The 22,599-nt window shown below is 33.8% G+C and overlaps 1 protein-coding gene across 1 annotated transcript; it reads right to left on the minus strand.

The window, feature by feature from the left end:
* Positions 1 to 934: 934 nt before the first annotated feature.
* Positions 935 to 4,720, minus strand: LOC126880777 (uncharacterized). Its single transcript, XM_050644832.1, has one exon. It carries the CDS (start codon positions 4,718 to 4,720, stop codon positions 935 to 937), a length of 3,786 nt encoding a protein of 1,261 aa, XP_050500789.1.
* Positions 4,721 to 22,599: the final 17,879 nt, after the last annotated feature.

The raw sequence follows: 22,599 nt of genomic DNA on the forward strand, positions 1-22,599 counted from the left end.
GGAGAGGTTATGTTAGTATAGGACAAACAGTTAGTATGAATGAATTCTTTTACATTATATGATAATATATTTAATGATAACAATATATTTAACTTACTTACTAAAATCAGCTCATTATTTATCTTGGTTTAGTAAACATCTTTTTATTGATCTGATGAACATCTTTTATTTATTCTTATGAATGTTAAAACATCGATACTTTGGTGTTAATTCATTCGTTACTATGTTCTATAGTATTCAAAATGAATTATTGAGGGTAAATTTGTTCGATAACTCTAGGTTATCTAATCTTAAAACTAGGGATTTCTGCGACTCCTGTTTTATGACAGGCTATCGAAGACTTAAAACTAAATCGGGTAAAGATGACCATTAAGTTATCGATTGTCTTAACTTGAAGGCTACATGAGCAACAGCTCTGGAATTAACCAGAACGGTTCATTAATTTGCTACTGGTCCATATCAGATATCTTTTTAGTGGTCATAACTAAACATCTTTTTTTTAATGTGCTAATCTTAGTTATTATACTTAATTTAGACTAAGTTATTGGAAACTATGATCTGTTAGAATTATCATATGATATAAAAATGATGCATGATATGAATGAGTTAGATTGGGATTATAATAAAAAAAGGTCTGATTCAGATATATTTAACAATATTTTAGTTGTAATAAATAAATTAAGTTTTAAACAAATTAGAATATTCAATCAACATCCTTCATAAAGTCAATCAAATCATCATGGATAAATGTTAAAATAAGCTTACTGAAATCTTGCTTTGTGTTAATCTAATCGACCTACATCTCAAGATCAATATACAACAAAAGGAATGATATCAATCGTTTTCCTAAACTGTATACCTAATGTTTAGTCTATCTAATCTATCTTACATACATCAAATTCACTAGCGTCGGAACTGATAAAGTATAGCTTATTTATTCAACATCCATGGGTGCAGCATTTATAGAGTAATGTCCCCAGGCTAATGTATTGTATGTGTCTGAAACTTTACACCTTTTGTCATCGTTTGAGTTAAGGCCTATTTTATCTTGAACCATGGAGTATACAACATGATTAATAGATCTTATTAATTTTTGCTGAATCGACATAGATTGATATGAATCTAGACATTTAACGTAATCATCAAAAGTTATTTTATTTAGAACCACGCTCATCTTAACCCCCTTGGCTTTCTTTGTCACGCCTAAATTTCTGATTATCACCCCAATTTCATCATCATCATACTCATCATTCTGTAGCATTTTTCGTTTCTTTGTAAGGTCATTATCTGTAATTAGAACTTTTGTTGTATACAATTTAGATCTCAACCCTATGTAGTCAGTCATAATGCGACCATTATTCTCATCTTTCATCAAGCCTGGAACTTTTTTGTTAACCTGGGGAATATTATATGGATTGTCTGCAGCGTAGTCAGATGTATCGAAATACTTGTGGCAGTCATATTTCATCATCTCATATGGATCTTTTCCTCGTATCTCTACTATTACTGAATCGGTGTCCGTGTAGCAAGTCGTGAAGTTTTCTCCAAATCTATCGGCTAAATAACCATACTGAAAGTCATATATCGTGGTTTTAGCCAAGTCCAAGATGCACATTCCAACATATATTGGTTTATTTAGCCAAATTTCATCCTTTCTCATCTCGATTGCCACTAAACTTTCATTAAAAATAGTTAAATTTTTAAACAATGGATCACTAATTCGTGCTTCTGCGCCATACCGACCCTCCCACTTTGTCACAAGTCTAACGTCTACTCTCTTGCGCACGTTCTCCATGGTCTTGCCAAAGACAGCGTTGTTCATTAACTTGAAAAGGTTTTTTTCAAACTCATTCTTAGCATTTTTTCGAAGTTCAGTGTTAAGGTCTATGTACGACTTCAGCCAAGGAGATTGTTTGAATTTTAAAACTCGATGTATCCTCTTCAGTACTAAGCCATGAGTTAATGCTTGCTTAAGAGCTCGATAGTGTATTATATATTTGCTTTTGGGGCTTAAGGTGGCCATTAATTTAGTAAGTTCTCTTGGTCGTGAAGGTGGTTTCATGGTTTTCGGATTTAAAGATTCTGGACAGAATGGGATATCATTATGATGATTGTGGAGATGGTTGGGGTAATCTAAATCAACCTCGAGGAAGTATCCATCAGAAGCATCGTCAGGAACCGACAAGACATCGATGTTAGCATCAACCCACTCGAAACCTCCATATGGAAGATATTGTGACATCGCCCAGCCGTATTGATTATTAACGTCGAAGTACATAAGGTATGAATCAGGTTTAGATGAATCATAAGTGGGTATATACTTATTGTTAGCATGAACGCGACGTTTGGAGCATACTTGACTAAGTCCTCCACGGATTCCGCGCTCGGTGAACAAATGCATATCTTGATCAGTTAAAAGTTCAAGTTCCTGCTTTGTATGTTTAAGCATAGCATCCCACGTGAAGCCGGGTAAAGTGTAATAATGAGCAGGGTCAAGATTATAAGTTTGCAGACAACTAGAACGAAATTGTTCAAAGACATCTGCTAGAAGAAGAATGTCTGTCTTCATGTAGAGATCTACATAATCGCCAAGAGTGGAACAGGAGAATGATAACCAGACTTCTTGGGCTCTACGATAATGTCGACGAGGACATGGCTTATCCTCAAGATTATTATAAAAAGACTCGATAGGCGGTAGACATGTTTCAATGAAGCGATCGAATGAATCAATATAATCATACGGCATGATGCCCTTTTTAGTAAGAAGATTGAACTGCTCCTCGGGAAGAGATGAAAATTGGGTGCGAAGATTTGGATATTTGGGCAAATACGAAGAAAGTTTGTCAAGAGAAGAAGCCATGAACCGGAAACTATCAATAAAACGGAACTGGATTTGAGAATCTTTAACATGCTTCGTAAATGAGATATATTTTTCCTTAGTGATAGGAAGAAGATCAATGGAGCCTTTCATGCGTGTAGCAATGCCGGAAACGACAAAATGCGCGTCATATCCGCTCAAATTATGGAAGACCACTGGAATGGTGTGGGTGTCTTGATAATTGATGTTGCACCCTTCGTGAGCGGCTCCTCGATAATTGTTTTCAGGAATCATGTGATCATGGTCTCGGACTTTTTTATCTTTCATAGAAAAGCGTTGCTCGCAGATATGACAATGAGTGGCAGCCTGAAACATTCGCTCATCATCTGCTGACATATCGATCGGATATGGACAAAGAAATACGGTGGAGGCGTCCTCAGCAAGCTGATTCATTTCATCAGCAAACCATTCCATACAATCCTTTCCTCGGTATGAGTTATAAAATGACAGAGAATCATCATAGGAACATTTAAAGTAATACCCAACGGCAGCAGGTATATGCTTTTGAGGTTTTTTCGGATCAACGGTGGGTTTTAGAACGCTCTCCAAATCCGCGTATACTATGAATGGAACCTTAACTTTATTTTTAAAATTTTTAAACTTTACTATGCTGTTTCTCTTATCAGGCATGTTGATAACAGTCTCATTTTGTTTTAAGCAGTCTATTGTATGTTTATCTAATGTTTCTTGTGATCGTGAGTAATGCAGGCAACGGTCGCAGAAATATTTTTGATGCTCTTCTTTACTTAACTGTTTAGAGAGGAGGCGTGATAAATTTTTAATCCACACATAGTGGTACTTCGTAGGCGGTTCGTCATATTTATCTTGTATCAAAAGCAGATTCACATGTCTATTTTGTCTATTTTTTGTAAGGTATGTTGCGAGGATCTTAAAATGTTTGTCTTTTTTTAGGTAATATACGTTTATCGAAATATTGTTTTGCTTTTCAAAGTTAGGAATTTGTTTTATAGTCATTGGAAACTGAATGCTTTTTAATTTCAATACATCAGAATAGTGTGGATATTTGGATATTCTTTGAGGATGTTTGTTAGCGGGATACAAAGCACTAACTACAGCCCATGCAAAGCATGCCTCATCATCATTTTTGACATTTACGCATGCTTTTTTTCTCGTAATCTGTGGAGGAAGTTCAACGAATGAGGATCCGAGCTGTGGGGTAAACTTGTTGATGTTGACCCCCAGGTTGACAACAGCTTTTAGTGCCCAGCCACTATCACGCTCTTGGAATTCCTCCAATTTTGCAGTGATAGGCTCCATTACTTTCTCATCAAACCATTCATCAAGATTGGTGTCTCGATATATGGCTGAGTTTGAAGTAGTAAAATATTTTGTATCGTTAAGCACTTTTTCTCCCTGAACGATTTCAAACTCTCCTCCGAATGCCGTGTTAACTTTCACTGCAGCGTCATTTTTTAGGGCATTTTGGATTCTCCGTTTAAATATGGCCTTACAGTTATTAAGAAAACTGCCAGGGTCCTTGTGTTTAAGGTTTGAGATGACTCCCGTTCTAATTCTAGAGTTGAATGCTGATAAAGAGTCATCCCATTGTACCCTCTTGTAAGCAGTCTCCGGTCGAGTGTTAAGCCCCGCCCCCTTCTTTTGTTCGGTCTTTAACTGATTTCGAAGCGTTTTCACCTGCCGCATCTGGGCTTCGAGGTGCTGCTTCTCGCCAATGGTCTTTGCAAACCTCATTCCATTATTAATCATTTTAATTGCTTTTCTACACTCTACCAACCCTTTTCCATAGTGTTCCTCGTTATAATTATTGTCAGATAATGATCCCAAGATGGTTGCAATAAACTTAATAAGTTTTGTCAGCATGTTAAAAAAGCAAATATACAAAGATTTACAAATAACAAATTTTCAAAAAATCTGAATAAGAAATTCCAAATGTTTTAAAAATTTCAAAATTCAAAAAAATTAAAAATTATTAAAAAATCGAAATTAAACCTCACCAGTGCACACGTCTGAACGCTAGGAATATCTGAAACAGAATAAATAAAATACCTTAATGCAGGGTATAATGCACACATTGGTCGGACGGAAAACTGAATGGTATTTGTTATGCTCAAAAGGCTCCTGCAAAGTGTAGATTTGTGCTTGTTTTCTCATAAGAAACAATGTAAAAGTGCTGCATTTAACATATTTGTCAAACTTGGTTACATTTTTCCCTTCATATACAACGGGTATAAATAGCAAATTTTAGATGAAAACATTTCAAACATCTTAATTACCCCATCACTTTCATCGCTAACACACTCGATAATTCTAAATAATGTCCACAAGTTTTCATTTATCAAAAAATTGTTTAACAACTTAGCAATCCACAAATAACTGTTTGATATGCTATGATGTATATATCAACATAGAAAAGGCATTTAACATAAAAAAGCTTATAGTATAGAACATAATATATAAAATATGTGTGTGAAAACAACTCAAGGAATGCAAAGATTTCAGTAGTGAAAATACAAAATGCTTGAAAGGCTAACCAGAAGTTCAGATAGCAGCAATCAGAGAAAATGATAGTATGACACTCTTTCTCTCTCCGTCTATCACTTCTTGCAATATATAGGCCGTAGTCAAATAAAAAATATACATGACGTTGCGTTAAAAAGACACTATGATGAATCATTGTTCTTCCTATATCCTTCTGTCAATTCAATTGTCTTCTATATCAAATCATCTGTCACATGTCAAAGCTTCTTCGTTTCATCTATAATGTTTTCTATCTCACGTCATTTTCTTTCATTTTTAAATGATAGATGCCCTTCTTCGCCTACGTCTAGCCAGGGATATGTTATGTGATGGTTTGCAACCAATAAAATACGAATAAGGAAAATCCTGAATTAGAGTAATATATTATATTATATAACATTTGATGTGAAACGAAACAGTTCTTAATGTACATTCGTCGTTGATGTTGTTATACCCGTAAGCAAAATCATCATATATAGTGATATGGTAGAAAGCGAATCAGATAAACTGTACGACGCTGAAGTCGACCGAGTACTGAGAAAATATGAAGCATCGGCCAGTTCAGAACGTTATTATTTATACAAAATGCAATATGGCATATATAGAAATAGGCATTGGTTTAAGTCCCGCAAGGTCGTTTATGCCAGTTATCATTATATCTGATAAATCATTTGGAAAACTAGATAAAATATCATTTGATTCATGTGAATGGGTTGAACTTATGGATATTGTTCAAAACAAAATTATTGATATATTTTTCCAAGAACCACAGAATCCCAGAAAATACGAAGAAAATGATCCAATAGAATACCAGTGTGGACAGTTTATCACAATTTATCAATTTGAACGTGAAAATACAAAGTTTATTTCCATTATAAAACATGGTGTGTACATTGAGTTGGTTCAAGACCAAGTTAAAGAACTTATGTCTATTCACAAAAGTATTATCCTGCAAAGAGTGAGACTTTTAGGTGAACTTAATTTTGGTGCTTACTACTATAACATTGTAAATATAATAAAAACAACACCCTGTTCCTCTTCTGTAGATCTGATGGATCTGGTGCAAATTATAATTTCTTCCAAATTTAGTATTTTAAGTACTGCTACGAAATAATCTACGACCACATGTTAAAATAAAACATGTTACCTAAAATAGTATAACATTCAATAAATTTTCTCTAAGCCAACGTAACGTGAGCTAACTTATCGCCCCCCCTCGGCTACTTTAAAAGATATTATGAGCATGTATGCTTCTACGTGAGAAAGGTTCAATACGTCGGTCATATTATGAGAGGGCCTACATATCGATTACTCCAGGTGATCATTCAGAGTAAAATCGAAGGAAAACGTTGGGGATGGAAGAAAACAATTGTCCTGGCTGCGTAATATTAGACAATGGACAGGTTGAACAGTTGAAGAATTGTTTCATACAGCTACCGACCGAGAAATATTTCACCAGCTGGATGATACGATAGCCAACGAAAACAAGCACAGCACACAGAGGAAGATGCTTCTACGAAATATGTTAATTGATCTTCAATTTGTATAATATATACGCCTTCGGTTAAAAATACTAAGATACTCCTACACTTTTTGCGAAACGTATAGATGGTCTGTGATAGAATGAGTAAAGCAAAATCAGTAACAATCAATCCTTCAACGAAGTAAGATGGAAAAAATCGAGTTGTTTAGAGGTCCGAAGGCAGTCAGGAAAATTAAGCACTTAAATTTGGATGATGTAATTATCGATCAGTGGATGACAAACGTGTCAGTTACCTGCTATATCTTATATGTCGGCGGAGAACCAGCTTCGTTTGTTCTGTTATCAAAATGTGACTTTGACCCCCTCAGACAACATGATGTACCAAGAGTATTAGATTACATATATACACTACCTAACCATCGAAGAAGTGGATATGCAGCTAAACTTATACATCACGTAAAGAAAAATAATGAATTTACGACATTCAGTTCCAACGAAGCATCTGAACGTTTATTTTTTAAATGTGAATGTATTAATCATGGAATAATGAATTATACTGTAATGTTTAGATATCCATAATAAAGCATAATTAAAAGTACATTATTTTGTTATCGTATTTAGGTTATCAGGTAAGAAAACGTGCCATGGAGCGGTCTATGTAGGAATTAACACTAAGAGATAGAATTCCAAAGGTAAATATAAGAGATGGTGTTGAAAGTATAATACATATGAAACAGTACCTGGATGGACACTTAGAGTAAATGACGATATATGCACTAAAAGCATAATATAACGGTGTCTTAGGTTTGATACAATAAGAGAAAGAAGTAGATAGAACACAATGGGTTGATGATATCAAGATAATAATCATAAAATTAATTCACGCAGCAAAGGATCAGAAAACTTGAAACGAATGGACCGTTGATTGGGAAACGTTTTACGTCTGCTATACGTTAAATTACGTCTACTAAACGTCCGATATGCGTTAGATCACGTCTGCTATACGTCGGATATACGTTAGATCGCGTCTGCTATACGTCTGATATGTGTTAGACCGCGTCTGGTATACGTCTAATATGCGTTAGATCGTATCTGCTATACGTCTATCATGCATTAGATCACGTTAGATATCTGTTAGCTGATGTTAAAGCGTTGAAACTATGTTTTAAGTATATTACTAAAGCGTAGATGTCAGACGTCAGCATGTATCAGACATGCTTGCGACCGCGTCAAAGATGCTCACGCTCTTAGTAAAAAACGTTAGATCACGTTATTGATGTGTCTGATCAACATCTACTACGTTTATACGCATCAATTTTTCAATGTTTACATAATTGACGACCTAGAACTGGACTTATCTGGAGAGTCCACGTAATCAGACGAAAAGAAGATGTCATAGTCACAAAGGTCTTTGACCAAAGGGGGGGCTAGGCCAACAAGCAAGAGGAAGACCGAGACTTAAGTACCAAGACAGCTTAAAGAATGATTTAAAATCTATTGGAATTAGAGCATGGAGAAGAGTTACCAGAGAGTTTTAGTTTTAAGTTAATTCTGTAATAAACTGTTTCCAAAACAGACTTTTAGATTAATACTTTAGATTTAATATTTATACTTTTAAATTAAGCAATATTTATTTAAAAAAAAAAAAAAAAAAAAAAAAAAAAAAAAAAAAAAAAAAAAAAAAAAAAAAAGCTCTCCCTGATCCAACCAAAACAAACCCCAGCGTGCAGTCCCGAATTGCAACGAACGAAATGGCATAGATGCCCTAGCGGCAACTGCTTCTAGCATGAAGTTCTAGCAGTTGCCGCTAGGGCATCTATGCCATTTCGTTCGTTGCAATTCGGGACTGCACGCTGGGGTTTGTTTTGGTTGGATCAGGGAGAGCAGCATATGTGCCTCCTGATGAGAGACTAATAAGTTTCGAAACCGGTAGAGGTGCTTGCAGCACTCTCTGATTGGACTGGAATATGGTTCGGCTGTATTTTCGTTTTGCAACGAAATTGAAAATGGTTATTCATTTTTTTTTTTTTTTTTTTTTTTTTTTATTTACATTTACTCTGTGTGGAGTATGAAGGGAACCAATCTCGTTGGAACTTTACCGCGCTGAGCAGATGTGACGTGAATTGTAAATTGTAGAATTCCCTCATCTTCCTTAGTCTCAGCATCCGTATGGCTTGCAAATTGTAGAAGCCTCGGAGGTGTAACCAGAGAAGGTTCCCATTGTTTTCATTCTGGTGGGATATGTTGTATGCCATTAGAGTGAAAACTTAGTCTTTCAATATTTATTTATGTAACTTTATATAAAAAACAATAAAATATTTTCTACAATATATTGTTTTATTTGTCCTAGCCTATTTTTCATTTAATTTGGGACATACTGTTAAACAAAATCTTTTAAGTCAACCTTATTAGAACAAGTTACTAATATATTGACATCTAACGCAGATGTCCACCTCAAAAATACAAAAATTTGATGTTCAAATCTTAAAAAATATCTAAATAACTTGTAAATTTTACTAATTTCTATTAATAGAAAACATCTGAGCCAGTCTCCTGCTTTTTAACGTTGACTCTGAAAGACTTTTTCAGAAATGCACTTTCTGAAAACCAAAAGAAGGAATAATTGTGAACTCATCAATAATTTGAGATATGCGGATGACACAGTACCCCCCTAGCTTACTTGATAGTGTCGTTGAGAGCTGTAAGGAAGCAGGTCTGGATCTGAGCATACAGAAAACCAAAATACTCATAATAAGAAAACAGCAGAATATAAAAAAGAAGAATATAGAATATATAAGTATATAATTATGAGGGTTTCCTGAGTAGATCGAGTTATGAACAATGAAGTATTGAGAAGAATAGGTACAAGAGAAGTAAGTTAAACTTACAATTAAAGAAAGCTACAGTATCTCGGGCATTTGATGCGGGGCGAGAAGTGTGGCGTCCTCCAACTCAAAATGCAAGGAAAGATAAAAACTAGAGGAAAATCTATAACATATCTATGATGATTGCCAACCTTCGTAGATGAGATGACACCTGAAGAAGAAGAAGAAGGATATAAAACCAACTTTATATGTAAATAATGCCAACCCTAAGCAAGTTGATCAAATTTTTTACCTTGGATAATGGATTGTAACGCAGAGAGCCACGGTGATATTAAATCTAGAGCAGAGACCTAAAAAATGACATTGCGGATCCACCTACTTCGCTGCTACGTGTTCTCGGTCTTACTTTTAGGTGACGAGTTCTGGACTGTGAATAAAATCGATCTAAATCGCCTTTCGAACTAGAACGCCTCAGCAAGACTACTGAGATTATAAAAAGCATTAAGAAGAGAAAGCTGGAGTATTTCGGACATGAAATGAGAGATCCCAAATATAGATTGCTACAAAATAGCAGGCAATCACAGTCCTGCACGAAGAAGATCCCAAATATAGATTGCTACAAAATAATATGCAAAGAAAAATAGCAGGCAATCGCAGTCCTGCACGAAGAACTTCATGGTCGAAGAACTTCATGGTCGAAGAACTTCATGGTTGAAGAACTTGAGAGATTGATATGGTGCTGATACAAGCATGATATTTAGGGTAACAGTGAATAAAATTAAGATAGCTATGATGGCAACCGACGTCCTGAAAGGACACGGTACATGGTACATGAAGAAGAAGAAATCACAAAACATAGAAGAGAAAAATCAACCATCAGAAATCATGCAGCCTTTTGTTGTAGAGTTTTATAAAGAATTATTATCAATACCAAATGTTGAATCTCACTATTGTCGAGCATTCTTGTATCAATTCTATGCAGAAGATTGATGCAACAACAAAAATTACCTATTCCATTTTTAGTCCAATTATTCCCTGGTATTTCGTTACATTTTTAAAGCACATTTATTTTTAACTAAACTAACTCCAAATATTTATTTTTAGACGAAGTAGTTTTCAATAATTATAGTAAATTAATAATATTTAAAATATTAAAAACATTACTAAAAGATTTTTAAATTGTAAACTTATTGGTACACTTTCCTGGTGACTACTTCCAAGACTTCTACAATTTGCAAGTCAAATGGATGCTGCAGTGAAGACGAGATGGAAGGAATTCTACACTATGCAATTCACATCCCCCGTCTGCAGCTGGTAAAGTTAAAACGGAAAAATGCACCTGGTTACTCTACGGAGTAATAACTATAAAATAAAATGTATACCATTTTTATTCGGTTGCAATGCGAAGTCAAAACAATCTTACTTTTCAATTAGAATACGGAGTGCAGTCCAGCCCCTTGAACCGCGATTTTCAGCTCTTATTGGAGCTTCATCGGAAGGAACGTAGGCACTGTTCTCCATAATAATTGATTTATGCTACTTATCAAATTTGCCCTGAACATTAATAAAAAAAATAAAATATTTAAAAATTTCAAAAAATTTCGTTTTTTTTCTATTTTTTGCTTATAACTTAAAAACTATTCATTTTAGAACAAAGTCCTAAAACAAAGATAATTAAATTTTCTATCAGATGCGATTGGTTACAAATATCTTAATTTATCACCCTTGCTTCAAAATAGCAATAAATATAAAATAAGGGGTCAAAACAAGCCTGTCTTTATTCAATGATTTTCCATCACTTAGGTTACACTTGGAACCTTCCTAATTCGCTTAGAAAATTTCTGTAATGCGCTAAAACCGTACACCAAATTTCATTAAAATCGACCTAATAAATTTTGCATAATAATTTTGCAATCTAAATGTTTTTAAAAAAGTTCAAATTTTTTAAAATCTTGCACAACAAAAACTAGAACATACAAAGATTTGTAAATTTTTTCGCATATTAAGGAGCACTCCACCTGCCTAATGCACTTTACAGAATTGAAAGCGGATTATTTAAGCAGCCTCAGCAATGTTTTAAATTTATAAACAATTTTTTGACTTATGAACAAATTAGTGCTGTGGCTAGGAGGGGGTGGGCTCCTTTATTTATATGGACTTACCCAAGTTTATGTATTTTAACCCGTAGAACACGAATTTTTTGGGTAACAGTTGATCAGGATGTCGATAAGATTGTTATAAACAAAAAACTTGAGGAATGACATAAAATCGATTTTTCGCAAAATAAAACATTTTTTGTATTTTTTGGGTAATTCTAAGCAACAAATGTTTTTACAAGTTTTTTCGTAGGATGCATAGTTTTCGAGATAAACGCGGTGGAACTTTTAAAAAATCGAGAAATTGCAATTTTTGAACGCGAATAACGTTTGATTATAAAACATAGCAATTCTGCCGACAGCATTTGAAAGTTTAAGTCAAATTATACCGGTTTTAATTATTTGCATTGCTAAAAATTAATTTTTTTTATTAATAAACAAAGCTATTTATTTATAAGCCTAAAATTGCTTATAAATTTAAAACATTGCTGGGGCCCCTTAAATAATCCGATTTTAATTCTGTAAAGTGTATTAAATAGGTAGAGCGCCTCTTTATATGTAAAAAAATTAGCCAACTTCTAAATGGTTAACTTTTTGTTCTGAAAGATTTTAAAAAATTTGAACTTTTTTAAAAACATTTAGATTGCAAATTTATTATGCAAAATTTATTAGGTCGATTTTAATGAAATTTGGTACACGATTTAAGTATGTTACAAAGAATTTTTTAAGCGAAGTACAAAGGTTCTAAGTGACACCAAAGTTGTTAAAAAATATTGAATAACAACAGACTTATTTTGCCACCTTATTTTGTATTTATTGCTATATTGCAGAAAAGGTAATACCTTAAGACATTTTTTACCAGTCGTATATCATACAAAATTCAATTATCTTTATTTTATTTCTCTACGACTTTGTTCCAAAACGAATCGTTTTAAAGTTATAAGCAAAGACAGCAGAAAAAATCGGTGTTTTTCGAAATTTTTAAATATTTTAATTTTTTTATTATTGTTCCGGACATATTTGAGAAGGAGCATAAGTCAATTATTATTACTGAAGGTGTCACCTAACTTTATCTGCAAAATCCGAATGCCTCCTCTCACATCCAAAAATAGACGTTTTTTTTTTGCAGATCCTTACTGGTCTAAACCCATATTTTTCCGATTTCGTAACTCCATTCGAAATATGATGATAATAAAAAAAACTAGTTCCTCTTATTTAGATGCCACCGCAAACATAACAATTTTAATCAAAAAATGAACAAACTACCCTTTCATTAAAAAATAATAAGTTTTTGCTTCCCCTGTAAAAACTGAGTCCAGACATTATGTCCAGAAACACTTGAAAAACACTCTGAGAATAAGAGCTATGAAGCGGAATAAGACTTCTGAAAATATCGTGTGGATGGTTTAATGAAAAATAGAGAGTGGTTTAACCATCATTAAGCGTGAGTTGTTAATAACAAGATAAGTGAAATGAAGAAGGGCTGTGGAAAAAAAGAAAGCGCTCATGGGTGAAAAATAGTGCACATCAGGATGCATATGCGTTGTTGAGAATTGTATACATCAGAGGCCGAAATTGCTACCAATTTTAGTCACTAAGATGCATCTCTAAGAAGAATTTCCTCAATGTGTGTCTTATACCGAACCGTGGACACTTCAGCGTCGACCAGTAGAGCACCATGTCAAGCAGCGAACGGCGAATTCAGTCTAACACCGGACGCAGATAAGATAAAAAACATGGACACTCTTTAGATTTCTAAACAGGATAACCTATATACTATTTCGAAAAACGCTGATCTAACTTCTTCCATGTATTGCATAAAAGATAGATAATATATAAGAAATAACAAAATAAGACGAAAAAGACATGGACAATTTTTAGATTTCTAAACAGGATAACCTATATACTATTTCGAAAAACGCTGATCTAACTTCTTCCATGTATTACATAAAAGATAGATAATATATAAGAAATAACAAAATAAGACGAAAAAGACATGGACAATTTTTAGATTTCTAAACAGTATTTCTATATACTATTTCGGAAAAAGGTGACCGGACTTCTTCCGTGTATTGCATAAAAGATAGATAATATATAAGAAATATCAAAATAAGGCGAGCGTCGAACAGTGGAGCACCATGTCAAGCAGCAAACGGCGATTTCAGCCTAACAGCGGCTGTATAATAATAATAAAAAAACAATTCATGTTGTACATGCAAGAAAAATATTCGTAAAGGAGGATCACATAGAAAGATAGATGGTAAAAAAAGATAAATATATGTTGTATATACGCAAGAGAATCGAGCTAAAAGAACAGATAAATAGTCTGAACGCTTTAAATTAAAAATTACAAAAAATGATGTACACTAAAAAAGAACGTCGTCATAGAAAAAATGTTACAAAAGACTAAAATACTTATAATCTTCTTAATAAAAGATATTTTTACTAACTTTTGTCCTTAAGACCTTTTGTCTTTGAAATATTGAAAGAAAGCTTAAAAATGTATACTGCCTACTTGTTAGATATACAGTTGTTAGAGATTTGTTTAAACTGAAAATATAAAAACTATTGTTTTTGTATGGAAGGAATTTTTTGAAAAATTAGGTAGTATACTTTTTTAAATAATTAGTTTATTTTATAATAGAGGTACTTAAAACTTACCTTTTTTCACATGAAAAACACTAGTTAATGCACTGATTATCACAAGAGAAGTGAATACTCTGTGATCTGAAAATATGTAAGCCACTACCCCCCACCCTGGCTAGTCGATTTTGTGGTTTTTTAACCGTTTGTAAGTCACTAGTTAAAAATGCAATTAGATGCAAATGTGTTTCACGAGGCATTTCCGGATGATTCCTTAGAATTTATTTATAAAATAACAAACTTGGAATGATGTAACTTGCTTATTAATGCAATTCGTGGAATTCTGCTTAACTATACAAACCGTTGAAATTCGCAGCATATTAATAAAGGCAATTACTACGCTAATAAATATATACGAGACATTTTCTTACTAATATGCCTACAGATATATGTACAGGATGTCCCGAAAAGATTGGTCATAAATTATACCACATATTCTGGGGTCAAAAATAGTTCGATTGAACCTAACTTACCTTAGTACAAATGTGCTCATAAAAAAGCCCTTTGAAGTTACAAAATGAAAATCGATTTTTTCAATATATCGAAAACTATTAGAAATTTTTTATTGAAAATGGCCGTGTATCAGTCATATGGCAGGAACATCTTAAAAAATTAAAGTGAAATTTGTCCACTACATAAAAATTTTATGGGGGTTTTGTTCCCTTAAACCCCCTAAACTTTTGTGTGCGTTCCAATTAAACTATTATTGTGGTACCATTAGTTCAACACAGTGTTTTTAAAACTTTCTTGCCTCTTAGTCTTTTTTTTTGATAAGTCACTTTTTATCGAGATGTGGTTTCTTTTTCAAAATATACCTAAAAATGTAAATTGTAAATAAATTTTTAGATTTTTAACAGGTCTCCATAATCGTACTTAACCATATACAAATAGGTGGGGGATTCTACAAATATTCAAAATATGCCGATAAGTACTGGCTTATCGAAAAAATACTAGGAGACAAAAAAGTTTTAAAAACGTTGTGTTTAACTAACGGTACCACAATAATGAATTAATTGGAACGTACACAATCTTTTCGGGACACCCTGTATATTAGTTTTTCATGGATTAAGCTACTTAGAAATAATACAATTAAGCGATAACGAAAATACCACTGAGTTCTACTTAAAATATTACAAACGGTTACAAAACAGCTTGGGGAAATTCGATGTATGTGGGTCCAAGTTTTGATCTGTGTTTTTAAAATTTACATAAAACCCTTAAATATAAAATCTGGTACTATTAGAGATATTTAACCATCCATTTAACCTCTGATGGTACTTGCTCGGTTTACGTTCATTTTGAAGGATGTGTGTGTAAAACGTATATATGTAGACGAATGTTGGTTTTGTTGCAATACCGTTGCTTTGCATTTCATAACATTCAGGAGAGAAGGATGGTTTGGATATATCAAAAGAATGATTATCGTGCTTATACGTTATCAGCGATGGGTCGTGCGTCTCTGTACGTTAAGTAGTTTAGACGCTATATACCCAATGTTCCTTTGACAATGCATCCATGTCCGAAGTGAGAGATAATATTTTGACAGATAATAAAGAACCGCGAACACCGATTTCACAAACTGATAGAAAAATCACTGTGACACCCGAAAAGAAGAATTGATTTGACTTTCTGACTACACCCTGTTCAATGGAGACCTATGTATAGTAGTGATCATTTAGCTGATATCTATACCGATTAAGGTACGTTTTTATGGTTTGGCCATACTGTTTTATTGGATGGTTGTTGGTTTGGTCATACTGTAAGAATGGTATATGTTCTTTGTAAGGAAAATTTGAAGGATGTGTGTGTAAAACGTATATATGTAGACGAATGTTGGTTTTGTTGCAATACCGTTGCTTTGCATTTCATAACATTCAGGAGAGAAGGATGGTTTGGACATATCAAAAGAATGATTATCGTGCTTATACGTTATCAGCGATGGGTCGTGCGTCTCTGTACGTTAAGTAGTTTAGACGCTATATACCCAATGTTCCTTTGACAATGCATCCATGTCCGAAGTGAGAGATAATATTTTAACTGATAATAAAGAACCGCGAACACCGATTTCACAAACTGATAGAAGAATCGCTGTAACAGCCGAAAAGAAGAATTTATTTGACTTTCTGATTACACCTTGTTCAATGGAGACATATGTATAGTAGTGATCGTTCAGCTGATATTTATACCGATTAAGGTACGTTTTTATGGTTTGGCCATACTGTTTTAGTGGATGTTTGATGGTTTGGTCATACTGTAAGAATGGAATATGTTCTTTGTAAGGAACATGTGTATGATTTGAGGGAGACCCGTGTATACTAGTACTCAATCAGTGAAGATTATATCGAAGATGTTTGTTGGTTTGGTCATACTGTAAGAATGGTATATGTTCTTTGAAAAATCATATTTTGTTTCTAGTATTATTTCGCTGTGCGTTATTTCGTGTTCATCGATACCTCGCCTGTATCTTTTATGAATTGTTTCGAGATAGAGAAAGAGAGAGAGAGAGAAGCAGTGTCTTTTTACGATGACATACACTTGCTAGCTCAACTTTAATGTATCACAAGCTTCAATCACAACGGGGATGTAATGTCACCATCGTTTAAACATACATTATGTTATGGTCGTAGATAAAATATAGTATATGCAACGTGCCCCTTTCCAACGATCCCTTTGTACATCACGAACCAACACGCCCCCTTCCAATGATACCTCACACGATCGGATTTTTGACAACGGAGATATACTGTAGTGCCGTTTTGGCTATGCCGCCATCTTTGTTTTTTGTGTTAACGTATTCGTTACCCCCTCCCCTTTCCGATGATACCTCACACGTCATGATCCGACGAGCAGTCGCGCCTCCACCACAAAACGAGACAAAAATGAGCAGAATGAACCTTAAATTTTCTTATGGAGATTTACATGTAAAAAAGCGTCAAACTGGGCCAGAACCGGTGTTGCTCCTTTACTTAACTTATTGACAGCTGTTGGGATTTGTGTAAATTAAAGGAATCACAATGGGGGTGACTGAGGTGTAAAAATGTCTTAAATAATCTAGGGGGATGTATCATTGGAAAGCACAAGCTCAAACTTAGGCGACCAATTCCTGAAGACTTCGCAGGTTGCCCGGATCCCTAAGGGTCCAAAAACCAAAACCGTCGTAAGATGATAACAATGGGGCTGGGGATGTGAAACGTCTGTGAGGAAGGTAATGAGAAAGGAACATGAACGGGACCTAGAAAGAAATTGGGCTTTGATTTGGTTTTACTATAGATAAGTGATATATGTTGGTAATGACAGGTTGAATAGCTAGGGTGAGAATACTGATATTTAGAAATATGATGATGGGTTGTATGTATATGAAAATTTATATAATGTGTATGTCTGAAATATCATTATTCTCACCCTAGCTATTCAACCTGTCATTACCAACATATATAGTAAAACCAAATCAAAGCCCAATTCCTTTCTAAGTCCCGTTCATGTTCCTTTCTCATTACCTTCCTCACAGACGTTTCACATCCCCAGCCCCCATTGTCATCATCTTACGACGGTTTTGGTTATTGGACCCTTAGGGATCAGGGCAGCCTGCGAAGTCTTCAGGAATTGGTCGCCTAAGTTTGAGCTTGTGCTTTCAAATGATACATCCCACTAGATTACGTAAGACATTTTTACACCTGTCACCCCCATTGTGATTCCTTTAATTTACACAAATTCCAACAGCTGTCAATAAGTTAAATAAATTCGATAACTTTACATTAACACAAATTTTTTTTTAAATCTTAGGTTTTTTTGACAAAAAGATTTTATTACTGATTTCAGTTATCGAATATATTATATTAACATTTGTGTAATGTGGGTTTCCTATCCATCTCCACTAACAGTATACGGAAATACATTTTTAACAACACTTAGTTTTCTGAATTTCAAATGATAATTTTCACAATAGAGTGTGTTGTTACATCATTTCTAATTTCAACAAGTTGTAAACCATAGTCTTTAAATATGACAGGCTAATTTTTCAACTTCCTGTGGAACTGTCATTTCTGTCTTGTCATCATTCTCAGGTCTCCACCTACTTCATTGTCATTTGCTACCAGACTTTCACCATGTAATCAAGTCACACTACAGCTCAGATGTTACCTGGAGCATAATATTAAAATAGTCTAAACATCCATGCTTTAATTGGCATATTTAACTGATGTTTCCTTAACGGACCTCTTATAAAGGGCTTTGACCCACATATTTTTGTTAAACTATATCTTGGTGGTTAGCATGTAATTTTCACGTGAATATAACCGACAGCTTTTTAACCATAGTCAAAATTTCAATCTTTGCATTATATTATCAGGTTATATTCATTTTAGGTAAGCACTGATGATGACTGGTAAACCAGTTGAAAACTAGTTATGTGATTGTGATGTAGCCCTTTTTAGGGATTTTAAATATATACCTTTTATAAAGGATTTATTAATTTTTTTGTATTACATGGTATACAGCCAACTACAGGAAAACTTTTTCCTTGTGGATTTTTATTTCTCGAAATATTCACTTTTTTTGTCAAATTTTGTGACTCCTCCATTTCAATACACCCCGCTCAAATCGTCAGATTTTTTAAATATACACTAATGTACTTAACTTACTTTTTCTTTATCTGACGTTTTGAAGTTTTTTTAAGAATACATTCTTTACAGATTGCCCCTGTATTAAGAGTCCATATTATATGGTAGAAGTACATTGAGAGGGTACAAGGTTTCTCTCCTGTCGTGATATTTTGACGCGCTCGAGTAACGCGCAAAATCCCCTCTTGTAATCCCCTACCCACTACCATTATATTTGGTTCAAACAACTTGTAATTAGTAAGACAACGTTCTTTATCTACCCGGTCCCAGGAGGGAACCTACTATTATTAGTTCTATGCACTTGTTTGACAAAGTTGATGTCTTACTTAGAAACCAGAAATATTTTGAAATTTCTGAAGACCTTAACTGATAACTTCTACACGGCTTCCGGAAAAATTAAGGACATATATATTATTTGTTATTCTTTGCGATATCCAGTGAAAGAACCCACGGTAAATGTGTCGATGTTATTTCTGTCCAAGACGTAACAATAGAAAGGTTGCCATATTTTGTCTTTACTGTGCAAAAAATTAGAGGACAGAAAATAAATTTAGTATTTTTACTACTACTACTACTGCTACTACTTCATGTCGGTTTTTAACGTTCTCCGCTGACCTTGCCAGGTTGTTATAAGTATAGTTTTTTCTCTTCTACGTTTCTTTCTTTCAAACCTTTGACTATTCCTTCGCTCCAACTTTTTCTCGGCCTACCTTGTTTTCTCTTTCCTTCTGCTTGCCATTTGAATGTTTCCTTTGATATTAATTGTTTATACATTCTTTGTATATGTCCGAACCAAATAAGTTGTTTTGTCCATAAGTCAATGGTGATTGTTAATTTGATTCCCATTATTTCTCTAATGCGTTCGTTGGTAATCGTTTCTCTGCTAGATTTTCTGCAGCTCTTCTCCAAAAATCTATTTCCGGTGCTCTCAGCGTTGCTAGCGTTCTTTTTTCAGTGGCGATAACTCACAGCTGTATAGAATGATACTTGTGACTATTGGGACCGTGCAAGTTCGGCAAAGCGACCCCTATTTCTTCGCTCTGCAACTTTATTCGCACTTTTAATTATATTGTCCAATTATATTAGTCCTGGTTACTGGAAAATTGTCAAGGCCATAGCCCAAAAAAATAATAAGAAGAAAAAATAAGATTCATGTTATGCTATCAAAACGTAAACAATTGTATGTAGTAAATAAAATTAGTTATTATAATGCAATACTGCAAGCAAAATACATTTAATTAAATTTACCTTTATATAATCATTGCATATCATATCAATATTGTGGAGCAATATATAATTTTTCTGCTTAAATGACAGAAGGTGTGATATATACGTCAATTTGACAATTTCAATTGACAATATGAATTATTTAAGATAGTTGCAATATTTCTCCGCGACTCGCGCACGGTCGTTTCTCGTTTCCCTTCCAAGTACTTGCACACCGCGACTACCTGACGTATTTCCTTCTCTTATGGCTTTGTCTAATCTTCTATCGTTCAAAATATTTATACCTAGATATTTGTAGTCGCAGCAGAGATTTGTCATTGTCATCTATATGAGATATTTTCGTTCTCCTCCAATGTAGAAGTGTTCGGTTTTCTTTAAAATTTAGTATTTTTAAAGATTGCAAATAATATAAAAAGAAAATATAACTTTTTTTAATTTACCTTGACAATAGAGTCTATTCTGTCGAATAGAGGTGCTTTTATATTTTGACTCACTCTGCATATTAGTTTTACTTCTTGTTTTCTAACAATACTTTTCTAACTAGAAATCGAATCATATTAAATTTTTTGATAAATAAGTTGAAAAAACATTTAAATGTCGCTTATTTGAAAACTGTGAAAACCGTTCAACCAATTAGAGAAAATTTTATATTTTAAACAGTAACAACCGCCAGTAAAGATAGCTAAATGTGAGATATCTCGAGGAATTGTGACAAGTTCTCCTTTAATAATTATTCCGGTTACAATAATTTACTTAGGCAAATAACTAAGCAAACTGCTAAAGTTTGCCCATAATTTTCATAATTTAATGACTATAAATTATAAATAATAATATTGCCTTTTCGCTGGCTCGCGAGTTTAAACCAGTTTAGTACTAGTTGAACTCGAATAAACACGATTTATTCCACCAACTTAAAAATGGAGAAAAATAAATAAAACTAACAATGAAGATACAATTTATTTATAATAAAAATAGATTTTCTCATCCGGCCAAATATTTAAATTACAATAGTTTATTTATTTAGATGAAATACCTCGACTCGAGAATTACGGTCATTGGTACAGAAACACTAATATTAAATACAGTATGGTACAAACGAAAGGAATAAATTCGTTATTTCGTAAGCCACCGAGGAAAAACCCTGAAAGAGGTCGATTTTTATTTTTAAATTATGATTTTTTTGAGATATATTTCATATCATATCATCCATTGGACGTGATGATGATGACGTATTCGATGATTTTTTTTCATAAGAATAGGGGTCGTGTGCTAGCTCATTTGAAAGTTATTTAATTCTCTATTCAGTAATATAAACACTAACATAATTATTTATACAGGGTGTTCAAAACAATATATTTGAATTAAATTAATTGACACCAAAAGAAGAATGCATGCAATTTATTTAATTGAAAATACAGTTTATTGCTGTCAGAACACAGAAAAAAATGTTTATTCGACAAATAAACATTGCTTTTTGAGTAAATTAATGTTGAAACTGCTAAGTGGCTGGAGGTTCTTGTTCACACCGACTTCTTGTTCTAAGAGTAGGTGTTGTCTTACTCTATTAAATGATTTTTCGCAGTCTATGAACCATATAAACTTATCTTTTTATTGATAATCGCAATTTCGGCCCGAACTAGCAAACTGAGCAGGGCTTCTCTCATTCCCATGCCGACTCTAAATTCAAACTGTCCGTTTCCGATGATTATTTTTCACACTTTTTACAGGTTCGGTTATGTACGACTTTTAATAGGACTATTATTGCATGACTCATAAGGCTTATAATACTGAGCTCATTGCAGTGTTTTGGGTTTGGCTGTTTCGACACATAGATTGTAGCAAGTCTTGGGGTAAGTTTGTTCACAACATAAATGTGATTAAAAAAAAATGTACAAATATTTCGATATTTTCTTCGCTGATTTTAACGTTTTTGGGTAAGTATATTTCATCTGGACCTTGGTTCGATAATAAAACTCGTTGGCACTAACAGCACGTGTCAGAAAAAAAGGACCGAAATGAGTGCCGCCTAGAACGGTCTTAGAACAACAGGTGTCTGTCCGATATAATTTGCCTCATAAAATAACATTATAGCATTGCTTAAGTACGTTATGTTTGTATCTAATTGTCTGGCGCATATTTAACCTAAGCGAGTCACAACCTGCGCTGGTGGGACCGGTGACCTGTGCAGTTATTTTTCTAGCGTGGCGCATATTGATCACAAGCTAACCCGACCGTCGGCTGTCGCCGTAACGAATAGAGACGGGCAAAATAAGTGCAAACGTGTAACGGTTACTATTGATACCGGTTCTCAGTGGTACTGAGTACAAAT

The sequence above is a fragment of the Diabrotica virgifera genome, chromosome 2 (assembly GCF_917563875.1).
Source record: "Diabrotica virgifera virgifera chromosome 2, PGI_DIABVI_V3a".
Classification (NCBI taxonomy): domain Eukaryota; kingdom Metazoa; phylum Arthropoda; class Insecta; order Coleoptera; family Chrysomelidae; genus Diabrotica; species Diabrotica virgifera.